General features: G+C 38.2%; 1 protein-coding gene across 1 annotated transcript; it reads left to right on the top strand.

Annotated features, from left to right (window-relative positions):
- The first annotated feature begins 413 nt into the window (after positions 1–413).
- LOC108038122 (probable serine/threonine-protein kinase tsuA) lies at positions 414–14842 on the top strand. The gene is made up of 5 exons (XM_017114842.2): positions 414–1276; positions 9466–9514; positions 11190–11328; positions 12525–12640; positions 12842–14842. Coding segments are annotated over exons 1-5 (2307 nt in total). The 5' UTR covers positions 414–1274.
- The last annotated feature ends 2929 nt before the right edge of the window (positions 14843–17771 follow it).

Raw genomic sequence — 17771 nt, 5'->3', positions numbered from 1 at the left:
CATGTACAAAATAACTTAACAATTTTCCTTTTAGAATGGTACACGAATATAAAATGATTTAAACATTAGGATTATTATGCTTAATCTAAAAAGAATAATATAGTTTAACCATCTAAAAATGGCTAAAAATTGTAACCACTTCGCGATCTGCAAGGAACAAAAAGCGGTCGAGGAATTCCGGAGCAGCTTTTCCGCGCACCATCTATCACCCACATGGACATGTCTGCGACTCCAAGAATTTATAACGACGAACTGTAAATGAGCGGCGTGTGCGGAGGCGGGGGCGGTTCGATAAGTATTTTAACAGCGTTCGAACAGAGTTCGGTCTGTTATGTGGGACTCGGCTCTGGTACGCTATCGCTCGATGTTATGTTCGCCGCCTCTCGGTTTCAGATTCAGTTTCTTTTCACCTTTCGTCGGCTGTAGATCGTCGCCAGCGAAACCAACGGATAACCAAAGCCAATACCCAGCAACAAATGCCTTGGAAAATATTTTTGAAAAATTCTAAGCCACAACCCAAAATCACTAAACCAACCAATTCAAATGAGCCTGATTAATTTGATTAATTAGCCAGAGGTGAAAAGTGCATTGCGGCTACACAGAGATACTGATTTTGTTTTAAAAATCGCACACCCCAAAACCAGTTAAAAAAACACAGGCGAAATATATATTTTCGAGTGCCCCAGTGCCAGTGCAAAACAAGTACCCGCAAAATAAATCAAAATTTTTGTGCAACGCGAAAATACACAAAAGATATATTCGAATAAAAAATATACAAGTAAAAATATCGTGTCGCTTCTGACAAAAGTGCAATATTCAAGTATATACACCCGATAATAATAATAACCAATTACATATTGTTAATCAAAAGTAATAAAATACGCAAATCAAGGCGAAATATTGCATGTACATAACATAGAGTGCGGTTGACAAAATACAAATGCAAGAAATACGAAATAAAATAAACAGAAAACCACTACACGACCGGATTTAATTGCATTTTTTTGCGGTGTAGTTATAAATTTGTTGACGCTGCTTTTCTGCCCCGAAGTATCAGATTCAGACTCGCCGTAAACATCCATATGCATATTCGAGTTTATACGAATTCTGATTTCTGAATTTCCGCTCGGACTCGTGTTCACCGTGCTCAGCAGAAAACTAAAACTCTTTCGTCAGTCAAATGATAGACTCCCGACGATACTACGCACAAACCCATGTTGGATTATAATTTACACCCTTAAATTTGGGGGCTACAATGCGGCCAGAAGTATACGATGTAAGTTTCGAAACCTAATTTTAAGCATAACTCGAATATTTGGGTTATTCATCATAATGATAAAACTTAAATTCCCAAAACCCCAGACAGTTTCGATAATCGCCTTTTATTTTGGGGCTGGTCCTTTATTAATTTTTACGAGTTTTCTGAAGAATTTTTTTATAGGAATGATAAACTAATAAAAATACCCGCCGAATAAAATATCATTTCATGGAAAAAACCAATTCACCGGTTTTAAGTGAAAAATAATATGGACAACACATTATTAATTTTAAAGTTGGCCTTTATTTTATTAACTTAAATAAAATAGTTAAGAGCAAATATAAGGTTATTTGGAAAACAAGGTTCAATGGCTTAGAAAAAAAAAAAACATTCAGCGGTAGTTTCGAATTGTTAATAATTACCTCGATGCATTTTTAACTAAATAAGGCAAATCCTTAAACCACGTGCAAAGGGAAGAACCGCCATATCCCAAACCGAACATTTTACCGAAGGCAAACCATACGCAATCAAAAGAATAATCCGCAAATACCATGACCTGTGTTCTTCGCTCCCTTTTACTTTTCGCACAATTCCCACACAAACACAGACGCAACTATAAAAATAATATATATAATAAATGGAGGGCTGTTTATCAGGCGCAACGCAATTTCACTTAAAAAACAATTTTCAAACACACATCAAAAGCACAATTATATGTTCGAAACAAGAAATATGAAATGTGTGCAAAGGCCAAGTTTGAGTCTGAGTTTCAGTTTCAGTTTCAGTTTGTGTTTCTGTTTCAGGTTCAGGTCCATAATTGCCGTTTATAACTTGTTATGGCACAAACACATGCGAACTGTCAGGATAAATCAGCTTGTGTGTATTCATTTGTGCTACTGTGTGTGTACAACCCCTTTTTCGAAAAAACTTTCGAGGGTTTGTGGCGTGTTCTGATCTCAGGACATTTACCTGAGTTATAAATCAATTGCAAACGCGCCAACCCTCGGTTAAAAATCGCTTGCAAGACTGGCAAAGAAAACTAAACCAAACTAAAACCTTTAATTCCAACTAATTCAATATAATTGTTCCTAATCTCAATCACAGTCCCCACCCGATTTAGGAATCATAAACAAGTTCAACATTTCATAAGGCAAACAATGCCACGCCCCACCAAAAAGTATTTTCAACGAGACGATAAGCGTCAAACGCGTTTTCTTGTAAAAATAGACAATATTTGATTTAAAAATTCGAATTTGTTCGCTTCTTTTATTAATTAAACGGAAATACGTTCAGATAACACCCAAGAGCAGAGCTCACGGGCTTGGTCTAAAATATTTTGATAAACACGAACAGACGAGTTATTTTCTAGGGCCAAAAAAAGATACATTAGGAGAAGATCTTCGAATGGAACCCCTCGAAATACACACAAATTAATCTAGAACCTCGAGTGTTTTATTGAGATTTATGATTTGGCCAGAGGCACGAGCTCAAATGCCAAAACATCATAAATACATCTGTGACTTGGCACATATTTTTGTGAATCTTTGATTAATGCAATCGAGACACCCAGAAATCGAATCTCGCCTCATTTGTTACCGTTAATGAACGCAAGACAACCTTGGCCAACTAAACTGCACTTTATTCATTGCATGACTTGTCGTTAAATCAACAAGTTCATTGAAAATATATTTATATTTATTCATTTATATACATACATATGTATATTTCCTAGAATTATGCTAATTAGTATTCAAAATATTGAATTATCAATAAACGTGTCAGGTTCCTAGTTTAATCGTATGGGTTCAGAGTACGTTCATGTAAAATGTAGAAAAGTTTGAGGGTATTAACAGGCCAACAAAAGTTTGTTGGCGTCTAAAGCCGCTAAATGAAAAAAATGTCACATCCAAGTTTATAATTAGGTTACGCGCGGATGAAAAAAGCTGTATATACACAAAAAGTGAGTTGCAAAAAAGTGGCTTAAATAATTGGGTCCCCCAAACATATGACGGCACAGACCGAAAATCAGAATTCAGTATTAGGAAACGACCCCAAAAGGCACGTTCCTCGGTGCCCCTGTAATTTGAAAGAGATAACGATGATGATGTAGAGCTTATAGACTATACAAAACGATTAGTCACATTGGCAGCTGGGATCAGGGGTTTTATAAATAAAAAAGCCGTCGGCAAACGCGTGAAAAAGTCGCTCATTTGTTTGTTATTATCGCTGTACTGAGTGAGGAATTCGGTTCAAGCAGTCAAGGCACACTTTTCGTTTTAAAAATCTGTCTGCAATATGGTGGGTTAAACCTGAGGAGAGTGAAGTTCTTGGTGCGATAAGCCCTGTTATCACGATTGACTTTTGGCGATCTTCGATTTGCAATCGATTTTCGGTCTATAAGGCTTTATGCCTTTATGACCGGCTCAATGCCAGTGACTAAGTGGCCAAGATCTGGCCAAGCCAACCCCAAATACCCCAATAAACCCCTGATCTGAGCCGACGGGCAAGTTCTCCCCCAGTTGAAAGTATAGAAACGAGTTCGTCACTATCTTATCAGCAAAGAACACGTTCAAAATATACGCCACGGCGTACTACGCGTAGTACGTACATAAACACTGGTCTATATCTTCATATGTGTATAAATGTATATACATACATACAAAATAATAACAATGCGCCAAAAAAAGAGAACCATGCGACCGTCAAGTGTTTATAGTTTGTTTTGCTTTTTGCATGGCACTAAAAACCCTATCAGAAAAGACCACAAAGCTCGGCCCCTCGAAGGGCTCGTTGAATTTTTACTACGTTTTGTGGAGGCTTTTACAACTCGATGGAGTTTTCTACGTCGACAAGTTCGCTTTCTTTAAAAGGCAATTTGAAATATTTGCACAGAGCAACAGAGACGGCTGATTAATTGTTCGATTTATGCCAAATATTTGCATTGGGCATTACGGCTGCACACGATTGTCGTTGCACCTGACCCACAATGCTGGTTGTTTTATTGGTGTTGTCATTGTTGGCATAGTGTTTCGTAAAAAAAAAACAAAAAAAATAAAAAAAAAACACCACAAACACACCCACTTTTAGAGGTACCAAGAAAAATTCGAAAAATCATCAAAGATAAAACGCATTGATGGAAGATTTTGATGAATTAGAAAGTTTTGTTTCTTTGAATCCCCAAAACACTAATCAGCTTAGCGCTTGATTTATCTTTTCGCTTTTATTGTCTCGGTGATTTATTGGCAATAGACTATCGTCGGTTATCAGATATTTACAGTAATGTAAAACTGGCTTTTATAGAACCATAAAGCTTGATAAGGCGCCCGATTTCGATATATATTGATCGCGATTCCCTTTGAAAGCATATTAAATGTATGTATTTGCTTAGCCATTTGAGCCGGCTATTTAGCCGGAATGAAAATCGAAACACGCATTTGCCCCACAGTTTCAGGTGCAAGGCAATTATTATTTACTTCCAGAAAAAAGGTGTCATATTTGAGTAGCCCGCACACAGTCCCTAGACAAATTCAATGGATGCACTTGCCATGTTTGCCTTAAACTCGCCATCGTCTTCCCATCGATTTCGTCGCCATCGTCTGTCTCTTTCGGCAGCCCTAGTCCCGTCTCTTTCGCTCTGTCTGGGGCGACGGTGTTGACACTTTGGGAAAGTTGCTGAATGCTTAACAAAGTATATTCGCTGCCACTTAAGTAGCCCGGACTTATCAAAAGGGCTGAGAGCACCGCCGAAAGCCGCTTATCACCTCCGACGGTGCAGCTGTCCCCGGCGTCGAAAATCGCATTAGATACAACCCCTCTATATAGAGGTTTTATAGTGGAAAATGGGAAAAAAGGGGGTGGTCACACAGAGCAAAATATATGCTATTTATAATCATTTACGAATCTCCCGTTTTCAGAATGAGTAGGTTTTTTAGAGGGTACAATACCAAATTAACAATCAATCATCAAATCAGGCAAATTGCTTTTGAGATCAAAACTAATTAAAGAATTATATAATGTTTTATAGACAAATTGCGATCTTTAGACAAACATTCTGAAATGTCTGTTGATAATGTTAAACATTATTTTGGTTGAATCTTTTATAAAGCTATTTAAATTGTTTAAAAACATAAATCCAGCCTTCTTCCTAATCTGATTAGCAAACGTTTTAAATATTTGACGATAGTCAAAGAAATTTTTTCCCAGTGCCTTTAAAGGTGAGAAGGGCGGCTTGCTAATGAGGCGAGTTTTGTGTGGCGGCACGTCAACATTTTCAGCATTCCAGTATTTCTGCCATCTCCCCCGCAGCCTTGACATCAAATGATTCGTTCTCCTATATATATCTACTGAACAGTCTGAAAACAACATTAGCTTATCGCTGGGGTACACTGAACTCACACGGATTTCCATTCCCATTTGCGGCATTGTGGTGTTGGTGGTGCTGGTGGTGCTCCCTATTCTATTTGATTTGGGGCGTTGCTTTGGTGGCTACAAGTTCAAGAGGTTTCGGGACGAGAGGGAAAAGGAGAGATAGGGATGGATGGGAAAGAGCCCTCGCGATGCCAAAAGTATGCAAAGTTTCTGGCTTGGTAAAGAGCAATCTTAGGCCATAACTTTTAATTAAAGTAGTCTGGAAAGTGGCCAAGAAAGTGTAAGGAAATTACTTAAAATAAAGACGGTTATAACAAGGCTTGCCAACATTTTCTTAAAGCTACAATTCAATAATAAAAGAATTTAAATATATTAATGAAGCTGTAATATTCCATATTATTTGTTTGCTTTGTTTTGTACCATGTGACATTTTCTGCCTAACTTATTGTTATTATCCACCCCAACTCTTGATCGGATTTGCATATTGTTCTACTTCTCAAGTCGCATTGAAATGCATACTTCACATTCCCAATCCTAATCCGAATCCGATTCGGAATCCAATCCCAACTCCCACTGCCTGTTGCAGTTGCAATTGGAGTCGCTGCTGTGCACATTATATAAATATTTTCATATAATGCCCACCAGCTCGGCGCCCTGCTGCAAAAACAATGGCAACACACAAAACTGGCAACTGTCAAAGTCAGTTGAGTACTTGTGTACATATAGTATGGTGTACGATGTGTATCCATCCCTTTCAGTTGGAACTTCATTAAGTCGGGACAGAGCAAACACGTAAAAAGTTGCAGTTGCAGCCGGAGAATATCGGGGGATTTCGAGGGGTTTTTGCCGAGGGATGAGGCTTAGGGTTGCTCGGCTCGGCGAAAAGCGCAAGGTGGATGATGTAAGAGTATTAAGTAACAGCCAAGCCAACTCCCAGCAAGCCACCCCTTAAAACAAAAGGACAAAAAATTGCATTAAGTGCAGCCGGGTAGGCCAAAAAAAAAATAAAAATGCTACACAAAAAAATACAAAATATAGGGTGGCCATAACCATAACAATCACAATCAGAATCACACGCACAATTGACAGCATAAAATTTCACACCAGAACACGTGGCTGTTGACAGGGAAAATCGGGCAGTTACAGGACCTTAATTACATGATGGATTACCAATAACACACGTGCCCGCAATCAGAGTTCAATGCTATCACTTTCTTTACTTTGGCCTATCTCTGGCGAATCTTTCTGCCAATTCATTTTTCTGTCCAAATACAAATGCGGCCTAATCTAATCGGTTGCGCATTCCGCAGATGCCATATTTATTTTGCTTAAATAAATATACAAAGCACGGGGTACAATTATGTTAGCTATGAGTTGGAAGCAACAAGTGCTGAAGTATTAAAGTGTTAAAGTCCAGATGCCAACACGTGCCCGTTCTCGAGATTCGATCGACGAGAGGAGATTCGAGATTCGAGATTGGAGGCCCAAACTAGTTTGCATTCGATTCCAATCGAATTGAAAAGACCTGGTGCTTAGCATATTATCGATCGATGCGATCGGGGCGAAACACTTGGAGTTTAATTTTAATTTTAATTTCCAGATTTATATGTATTGGCCGGTGGGGGCCAGCCAAGAGCCAGCACAATCGAGTGGACAAACTAATTAAAAGCCTGAAAATGTCGCCAGCGATTAGATTGCACATTTCAAATGTGTTCGCTGTGACGTAGATATTACGAAAGGAGGTTCCACTGTTTTTTTTTTGGGGCTTTGTGAATGAAAGCTTCCTCGTTCGGGTGGTCCCCAATCCCTATTCCTATCAAGAAAAAAAAAAGAAATTTGAGCACGTAGCAAAAGGAAAAACTTCTCAATCCAAAACTATAGCTATTCAGTATTCAGGGCACATTTTGGGGTATCGAGGGCCCAGGCCCTACGATATTGCGTAAGCCAGACTGAGGAAACTGGGGACTTTTCAGAGACCCTTGTGGCTCCGTTCTGAGCTCCTGTCTGCATACCAAATAAGGTAATTATGAGTCGCAGAAGTGAACAAAAGTAAAGCACAGACAGAGGCGACTGGCCATAGAAGCGATATCGAGTTACATACATGGGAACCGCTCATGCACAGCAAAAAAAAACATTTTTTAAATTGGAAAAAATTGATTAAAATAAATAAGAATCTCTTTAAAAATACAAGGAAATTAAAATCATTTTTAAAATGAATGATCGCTATCTTCTTGCTATTAAAAATTTGAATTCTTTTTTAAAAAAACCCACTAAAGATAATATAACTTATAATTTACTGCACAAGCAACTCCAATTTCATCATTTACAAATCAGTTTCATTAATCATAATATTGACAAAATTTTATCAACAAAGTTATCAGACAACTATATAAATATATATATAAAACCAACAGTGTCATAGCACTTTTTTATTTCATAAATTACAAACTAATTTCATGAGTTGAATAATTTTTATTATAGTTTGAATTTTAATAGACGTTTTTTTCTGCCTGTAAAACCGCGGGTCATGCGTTGGACCTTTTGTCTGGTCTTAGAGAACTCCTGAACTCTTGAAGTTTCGGTTTCAATTTCAATTTCGGTGTTTTTGTGCGGTTGCCAGCCCAAAAGGGCTTTACTTTCTGTCTAACTACCTTCGGTAACTGAAATTTCGTAAGCTACTTTTATTGATCAGTCAGCAGTAGCTTCTCTGTTCGCTGGAAAAGCGGTGCAATAATTTACTGAGAACGTCAGCTAAGCATAAATTGCAAAAGCTTCAAGTCGATATAATTGCTTGCCAAGGCAAATGCTTGTCCGTAAAAAAAAAAAAAAAAAAAAAAAAAAAATGTAAAAACGTTTGAAAAAATGTTGTTCCTTCGGCGGGCATTGTGAAATTTCATTTAGAATGCCCGTGTGTGTTTGCACATTTCAAATGAACTTTATTGTCTGCTGTGAAATTGAAAAATGATAAAAATCGCATGCCACCAGGCATTTGATTTGGCTGAGGTTTTTTTTTTGCATTTTATTTTTTGGGACTGCCCACTGAGAGGGTTAGGGATTCGAATCCGGGACTAAAGGCCTTGCAAAATCACCTCCTCCTGGGGCTGTTTTAACTTTTGACTCTCGTTCGCTGCATATTGATTTCTCGAGCTTGATTCTTTGCGTTTTCACTTTTCAAGCGGCGAACAGAAAAGACCTTCGTCTTTGAGAAACTACCCTTCTGGGTCTTGAGTTCTGTTCTTGTTCGCTGGCTTTTTTTTTGTAGTTCAGTTCAGTTCAGTGCTAAGCTGAAATCAATGACCTTTTGGGCCCGGGGATTAGTTGGTCGTGAAACAGAATATGCAGTGCGGAAAGTACAACAAAATATGGCAAGACTTGTTCGACTAAATCGATAAAATAAAAGGAAAAAAATAAAAAAAAATATAAAACACATTTTTCTCTGGCGTTTTCCGAGTGGCCACTTGTGGTCACTTGTGATGGGGTGACATTGAGCCCAGAGCCACTGGAAGGGCTCTCCATGAAAATCCGATGGATACGTTTCGTATTTTTTATTTAAATACATTTTTTAAAGATCTCACGATCGGCCGTAAAATGACTTAATTGTTGTTAAAGACGGAAGTTCGTCTCGGGAAACAAAAAACAAAACAAGACGAATAAAGTTGAAAACAAATCAATAAAACCAATAATAATCATTAATAATAATCTGTAAGATTTATGCAAATGTTTCTCCTTTGAATCACACTCAACTCTTTATTTATAGTAGCTAGCGTAATTTTGTTGTGAATACCATTGAATACAGAAAACTGAATACTCATTTCGTTTACTTTTTTGCCTACTTGCAGGTTACGACAGTTCTCGCTGCCCAATGTCAGGACTACTTTTATACTGATGGTGAGTTTTTGTTCCAGTGTACATTTTTACGATCTACATAATTGGCAGATTTGTGGGTTATCATTTTTATGAATAATTTGTTGCAGGGGAAAAACCAACGAACTAGCATAATTTACTATTTCCCAAGAATACTTGGGCCAAAGCCTTGTTCCAGTTTTCGGTTTTTTTGCATCTGGAAATCTTCAATCTCAATCGAAAGCTGCCTTGTTTTCAACACACTCTGAATAATTATCTTGAGAAATGTCAAAATATTTTTATACGTTCAAAGAGATTGAGTGTGTGTAATCGAAATTGGAGTGGGGGGCCGAAGCAATTCGGAGTTTTGATATGGGAAGCGTGTGTACATTGGAGTGGCTCTCCGTTTTGTGGGGTCTCTCCACTTGAGGCGGCCCATAAAAAATAATAATAATTATTATTATGATTATGATTGTTACACATACACGCTGGGGAACGTCATTGAACTATGAAAAAGGTCGCACGGCATTCTCTATTTTTTTTTTTTTTTTTTTTTTTGAAGTGCAAACAGAAGGCTTCATTTCCCTTTATCCATCTTTCTGGAAAACTGACATAGTATAAACGTCAATATGAAAAATATAAGGAATGCTAACAAGTTGGGGAAATCGAATCGATTGGTTAAGCCCGATAAATCGAACGGCACGCGTCGATCTTGGTGCTTAGGTCAATGTGTTGTGGGTTGTATCCAAAACCCATCGCTTACCCACCAAAAATCCCTATTAAGCCCACTGCTGAAGTCCAGCGTTATTTTTGGCCATCACCCCATAAATAGCTAATAATGCTTACTGGTCGTGTGTGGTGCCGTGTGGGAAATAGGCCTCACGGACATTATTGAACATTATGATGTATGAGACTGGCTCAATCTAAGCCCCGATAAATACCCAATTTGCACTCGCCACGCCCATATATGTCATATGTCTAGCCCATTCGCTTGTTTTGCTGATTTGCATATTTTTTTTTTATCAAATTTACCATTGTTTCTGATACCGTTTGAGTAGTCAGCCGAAATTCGGTTGTTCAAAGGTCGAAAACGTGCCATAGATATTGGACATGAGACTCACTCGTGTCAGATTGTGAAATATAATTCTAGAAGTTGTATTTTTCTCAGGTGATAATTATTTTATTTTTTTAAAAATAAATTAGTAAGCCTTTTTAACCTTTTCCCTAACCAATATAAAATAACCAAATAATTTCTAGACATTATTGTAAGCCCATTTATATTCAGGGAACTCTTTTTGATCCGTAAAAAATGCAGCTATACCTTTAATCCTCTCCATAATCATTCCTGCAATTCTCAAGCAATTAAATTTCGTAATAGACCAACCTGCTCTTTCAATTTAAATGCATGGGAACGCACTACCCGGTTTTTCGACCGACTATCTGCAGAATGTCAAAGCTTAGGACAACATGTCCCATTGAGAAACCAATTACCTGGACTACCATAACGCGGCTAATGGCCAGTTGGCCAGTGGGCTCAACTTTATCATACAATTTCTCGTGTCGCATGTGCGGGTCGGTGTAATAAAAAGCTCATCGTATTAATGGAAATTTATGGGGCAAAAAAGGGTTCCGTTGGGGCAGGATTAGTCGCCAGATGTGGTTGTAATGCAGATGAATCGCCCATTAATCGAGGTTATCTTTTTCCCTTTTCCTTTTGCAGATTTTTGTGGTTGCTCTTGCGATGCAAACATGCGACGCGAAAAAACGCTATGTTTTACAATTGAAGGAACACAACGAACTGGCGCTGCACATCAATTCGCACGGCAGAGTGACCGCCGAAAACATATTGCAAACATATCGTAAGTACTCTTTATCTTATATTATTTTATATAGCATTAAGAAACTTGAAACATTCCGATCTGGAACCGATCTGAGACAGCTCTTACTCATGCGAACTCGCCTTCATCAATTACCATTGGCATTTAAATTAAATTGGCATTTATACAAGTACATTCAGATGCGTATGTTTTGAAATACAGGCGGGCTTCTCTAAAGCGAACTAGTATTATACTAACTTAAGAAATATACTTTTTAAATCTTTGTTCTGTTTAATTTAGTTAAAACTAAAGTTTTGAAATGTGTCTATACAAAAATAGAAAAAGATCGAAAATGATTGTCAGACATTCTTCCAAAATGTATAGTATTACTTAAAACATTTCCTGCTAACCAATTTTGCCTGTACTTTTTGAACTCTGTCTGGGTCTTCGTCTGTGGCTGTGCATATTGTGTGCTTAATTAAATTATTGGTAATTTAATATTTGATTGATGTTATGAACCGCGCCGAGCGGCGCCCATTGCGGTTTACGTATGTTTTGTTTGTCCGGCCGCTCTTAATTTATTCGGAATTCATTTGCTGCGGTTTCCAAGCCTCTGGAGCTCTGAAGTTCAGGAGCAGCCCTCGTTTCATTGATGATTGTGGGTTGATGGCTAAACGAAAGTGACAAGATCAGACGCCGACTTGCGTCAGCGATAAGACAAAAGGCAGAACTCTACCAATCCACTGCCTTAATGCGTAAATTAAAGCACAATTCCGAAAAGGGGAAGAAAATTGTCAGCTTAACATTTTATCTTATCGGTGGGCAGGTGCTACTGAGGCAATTTGATCGATATGCAGGGTCTGCGAAGGTCTTCCCCCAAGACCCAAATCCGAACCGTAACCCTAGCCAAATCGTTCGGAATTATCAGGCTTAGGAGTAGTTTTTCAGGGTTAAACCCCTTTCGCTTTAAAGGGGAGTTCAACGACTCAGCGCCAGTAATTGACTTAGTCGATTTATTGATTTCATTAAATGTTCCACGAAAAAGGCACATAGTTTCATTCTAATCGAAAGCCCCTTCATAACTTTATCAAAAACCTTTCAATTAATTGGGTTATCTGTATGCGCTTCAAGTGGTTCCAGTTCTAGTTCTATTAAATATTTACACAATAGCCGTAGAGTCTTCTATGTTTGTTTGCCAATAATTAATTAAATTTTGGATTTTATTATGTCTCTTTTAGAATACTTCACGATGGAAGGTGTCAACGATGTGCTGAGCTTGGATTTCAAATTAACCATCTATGCGGCGGATGTAGACTACTATCTGTGCTTCCATCAAGGCAGACTTGTTGGAAAGGTGAGTTTTCTTAGATATAATCATTGAAATTTTCATAGATTAAAGAATTTTTAAAAGCTACAAAATGAACTGTTTAATAATTGATATGAACCATCTTTAATTTGAAATTACCAATAGCTTAAATAGATTTAATTAACAATTTATCTAAACAACCTCACTAACCATAGATTCTTCCCTACTTTTTTCTTTTGATTTTTTTAGAGAAACGCCACAAAGGATTGTCATTTTAAAGAGGGCATGATTAATGGTCATCACCACTACACCAGCTACTACAATCCAACTCTACGTGTGGGCTTTAAGGGCAATTTTAAGCCAATGGGCTTAAAGGATTTTGCCAAGCCGCGAGTGATGAAGAAGGCCATATTCTTTTTCTATCGCCTGGATGAGGAGGAAATCCCCGAAACACTGGCTGAATTGTTGGTCATTAAGAATAGACAAGCTGCCTCCACCACAACAACAACTACATCAACCACATCAACCACAACAACAAAACCACCCAGTACTACCACAACAACAACAACAACAACAGCAAGCCCAGTGGCGGTCACAAAACGCGCGCGTTCGAAATCGCGTCGCCCAACAAGTATTAATAGCGATAGCAACATGCCTGGAATAACCAGCGAAAGCAACAGCAATAGCCTTAAGTCCTACAACCAAGCCAATAGCAACAACAACAACAACAATAATGAGGTGGATCTGCATCAGCAACAGGTGATCCTGCAAAGGAATCGCCAGCAACATCGCCGCCAAAGGTTGCAACACAAGAAGAAGCAACAGCAACAGCTGCAGCAGCAGCAGCAACAGCAACACCAACGTCGTCGCCATCGGCAACATGGCACAGTGGGTGTGATGGCCCAACCGCAACGCAAAAATCTGGTTGTCCGTCATCATCACAACAATGCCACGATAATGGAGCGTCGTAGACGTCGCCGTTTGGAGCGGCAGCAACACAAGTTGCAGCGGGAGTTGTGGGAGCAGGAGCAGCGGGAGGCGGGCGAGTTGGAGAGGGAAAGGGAGAGGGTGGAGCACCTGCCGAAGGCCACATCCTCGGCCTCCTCCTCCTCATCCTCCTCGTCGACGGCCACCTCAACGGCCTTGACCGCCACCGCCGCCTCGCTGGCACCCAGCGCCTTCAATCTGGTGGCCATTATGGCCGCCAGTCGTCGCAAGCGGGACAGGCGAAAACGCTCGGCGGCAGTGGCAACAACAACGAGTGCAACTGCAACAAAGAGCGGCAACAGCAACAGTCCGCCCGGTGCTGATATGCAACTGGTTGAACTACCCTCGCAACAGCAACAGCAGGATAGCCCACAAAATGAATACTCAAAACCCTATGTTAATAGTAACTTAAACTTAAACTTAAACGTAAACCTACTAATTGATAGTAATAGCGCTAATGTTAATCATGCAATACCTGCCTTGCCAAAAAACTACAACTACTTGTACAGTAACGAGCATTATAATTTGAATAATAAAAGTAGCACGACTGATTCTAGTAGTTTAGACGATAGCACTAAGTTCGATAGTCCAAATAGCCATAGCCCTAGCCATAGCAATAGCCATAGCCATAGCCACAGCGCGTTCAATCAGAATATTGACAATAATCTTAAGCAATTAAACGATCGAATTGACCCTGTTTCAACTGCCAAACAAGTTGAGACATCAGTGACCGAAGGAGGTGAGATGGAAACAGTGACCGAAACTGTTGTGCAGAATCGCAATCATATTGATGCTAATAATATAATCGACGATAGCTATCCGAACGATGAGGAGCACGAAGAGCTGATTCTAAAGAAACTTCTTCGTGGCCTTCAAAAGCTGCAACAGCAACATGTGCAGCAGCAGCAACAGCAACAGCAGCAGCAGCAGCAACAACCTAATATTGATATCCCTAACGAAAATATTAACGTTGTTAACAATAATCAGAATCATAATGATAATGGGCTGCTGACAAATAATAACCATAATAGTAATTACAATGAGCAATTTGCGAATGACGATGAAACGATACGAATTCAAAATAATAAATATGAAACACATATAGTACAATACAAACATGCGGTATTTATTTCGATGGGAGTTTGGGGGTCTTTTTGGAACATTTTCAGCAGATCGTTGGCTGAAAAATTCTTAGGGAATCCTGAGATTCTTTTTGGAATACTCTTTGCCAGAATGGGGCATTTCCAGAAGCTCAATAAATAATATTGAATGGAATAAACTTTTTTAAAGTACAAAATAATAAAAATAATTTAAAGTACAAAAATAATAACATAGTTCCCACAACTTTTTATTAAAAATAACTAAAACTTTCAGAAATCTCTGTAATCTTTTTTATAAAGAAATTAATCAAAGCTTTATATATTTTTCTGAACACATGATTTATGGGTTTTCCCTCCTACTTATAAAGCTATCATCTTTGGGCTGTGAAAATATTTTTCCAAGATCATCTCGCAATCCGGAAACATCTATGACAACATATATACATTTTTGTGATCACCCAATTTGACTATTCAAAATGCGCATTCCAGCAAATCGTAAAAAAAAGTCGACTGAAAAATATAAAAACATAATTCGAAAATCGTGTAACAATTGATAAGAATCTACAACAATGTGACAATGTGTAAATCTCCTGACTGCCTCACTGCCTGACCTCAATCTGTTCGGATAACAATAAATTATCATCTGGGGGACAAAAAGTCGCCGCGCAGACGCCACAAAGTCGCGTGCAAAACGCGTGGGCGATTTTCGAATATTTCCATCACATCTTCTTTTGTGTGTGTGTAATTTCCAGCGTTCGGCGGAATCTATTTTGATAGATGTCCGGGCCATGTTGACACCGCATAAATCATAAATAAAGATTTCATATTAATTTATGCAAAGTACCCGAGATGTATGGCGTGTCTGAAATTAATTAACCAGCGTTTTCTGTGTCGCAGCGACACATGCAAATTCGGCTAGCTTTTCAGGCCCCACATCGGATTTATCAAGTGTCCAGCTAGCCAATCTCTGTCCAAGTCCGACAGATCTGGCCAAAACAAAGCTCTCTCTTGGCCAACTGGCGCCGTGTGTCTGTGATCGCGCCCCTAAGCGAAAAGTTAAAAAAAAACAAAATAAGTAAAAATCAAAAAAGCTCGAAACGAAACCCGCCACGCCAACGCCTTAGACCGATATTCACATATTCAGAGTCGGCAAATGCTGCTAATGAAATTTTATTATACTCTGGCAGCAATAATTTATAAATATGTTTAACAAAAAATAAATTTGTTAAGCAATAAATTTAAATACGCGAAGCACTTGCCACTTTTGTAAAGCGCTCTGCGATCTGTCTACGAGGCTAACGGGATGCTCTCACGGTTCGAGTTTTGATCATAGAACTGATGATAGAATCTTTGGTTTATGGGCTGGGGAATTTGTCATTGGATATATGGGTTTTTGATCCAAGGCCAGTGGTCAGAATCGAGAAATTCCACCTCATAATTAACCATCAACCCCTATTTAAAATGTAGATTTTATATATTACGAGATAATATCAGGGAAGCTATATTTATTTCTTGGAGCTTATCCATAGTGGAGTGTATCCTACAAGGTTATAAGTTTATTGGATCAAAAACAAAGTTTTATACCGTAACAAATCAAAAGAACACTTGCAAATAAGATTTCAGATACATATACATTGCTTTTTGTATATTGTTTTAATATTATCATTACCTTAACTTCTAAGAATTCTATTTGGTCATTGACAAAGGCATTTAAACATAAAACTTGCTGACTTATTTACATCTATAACGGAACTTTTTCTTCCGATATTATTCTCGCAACAAGTTTTTCCATTTTTTTTTAAGAAACTTTAAATATGTGACTGTCCCACCCATCGCATAACTTCAATGCTTTGTTTGGCACTTAAATGTTACACCTTCCCCGGGTGGATGATCAGGTTTTTTTGTGGTTGGAGGGGAAGGAAGTGGGATATATCAAAAACCCAACAAATAAAATTCGAAATTTGCATTAGAATACGTCTCGGTTTGGCGTCAAAATAACTCAACGGCAAATAGCTCACTGGTTTTAAGTTGAATTGATCACCAAAGGCACAAGTGCAAGAACAACATGAACAAAATCGGCTGGGAATGTCGGTAGACAAATACATTGTATATAATTTTATATCTTTGTTGTATAAACAGTTTTTTTTATTCACTTTCGGCTTGGCGCCTTCGAAATTTCATTTGAATTTTGTGGTTACATTTTTTTTCTCAGCTCAACTTTTTGTTGTCGAATGTTTATTAGCCAAATTAGCGTGTCAGGTGAAATTTAAGCAGATTTTAGTTGAGCATCGCCGGCTGTTTATGGGAAAATGATTAGATCCGCTTATGGCCGGGTATCGGTGAGATGTTTTTATGCGTTTATTTTTATGACACTTATTCTAATGAAGAAACATTTTAAGCCATGGCTTAAATGACGGAAATGCCTGAGCACTCTTGCCGGACTCTATACCCTTCCCCACATTTAGAGACATTCATATTCATGTTGATTTTTTAACCATTTTTCAAGTGCAGCTTACGCGGGGATTAAGCCAACATTGACGACAGGCGGAAATTACGCCGGATTAGTTTGCCTCTTAATTTAATTGTTGCAAATTAAATAAATTTGCATAAAGGAAAAGCTGCGTTTAAAGCAGCTTGATTGGGAAAATAAATGGGGATATTTTGTTCTCTTACAAGATGGTGAAGTCTGTTATAAATATAAAGATTATGATATTGATGGCTGGCTGATAGGGTGATAAAATTATTTAAGGTTACATTGTTTTTTAAAATGATCGCTTAAGTTTTTGTTTATTTATAAATCATTGTCTAAGGTCATCAAAGAAGCGTCCCCTTTGTTGTCAGGTGACTAAAGCCGATACATTTGCCAAAAACGTAAACACTGTGATCATAAAATCAAGTCCGATTTATGACCATTATAATGATTTTTATAGCAAACCACTAAAGTCACAAATACCGAGTTAATGATGAGCAAAAGAAATATGCGACGCTTATTAACAATTTGGCGCCATTTAAACGGCGACGATATCTTAACACGATTTTTTTTATAATGCAATAACTAAATCCCCAAAAACGAATCTGTCTTCTATATATCG

This window comes from Drosophila rhopaloa, unplaced genomic scaffold (genome assembly GCF_018152115.1).
Source record: "Drosophila rhopaloa isolate 14029-0021.01 unplaced genomic scaffold, ASM1815211v1 contig_115, whole genome shotgun sequence".
Lineage (NCBI taxonomy): Eukaryota > Metazoa > Arthropoda > Insecta > Diptera > Drosophilidae > Drosophila > Drosophila rhopaloa.
The sequence above is the reverse complement of the archived record's forward strand: the minus strand, read 5'-3'. Positions and strand labels throughout refer to the sequence as shown.

Excerpts from the sequence above, each read along its gene's own strand:
- LOC108038122 (XM_017114842.2), top strand. Across the intron at positions 9,515-11,189 it reads GGACTACTTTTATACTGATG|ATTTTTGTGGTTGCTCTTGC; the intron begins GTGAGTTTTTGT and ends TTCCTTTTGCAG. Across the intron at positions 11,329-12,524 it reads AAACATATTGCAAACATATC|AATACTTCACGATGGAAGGT; the intron begins GTAAGTACTCTT and ends TGTCTCTTTTAG.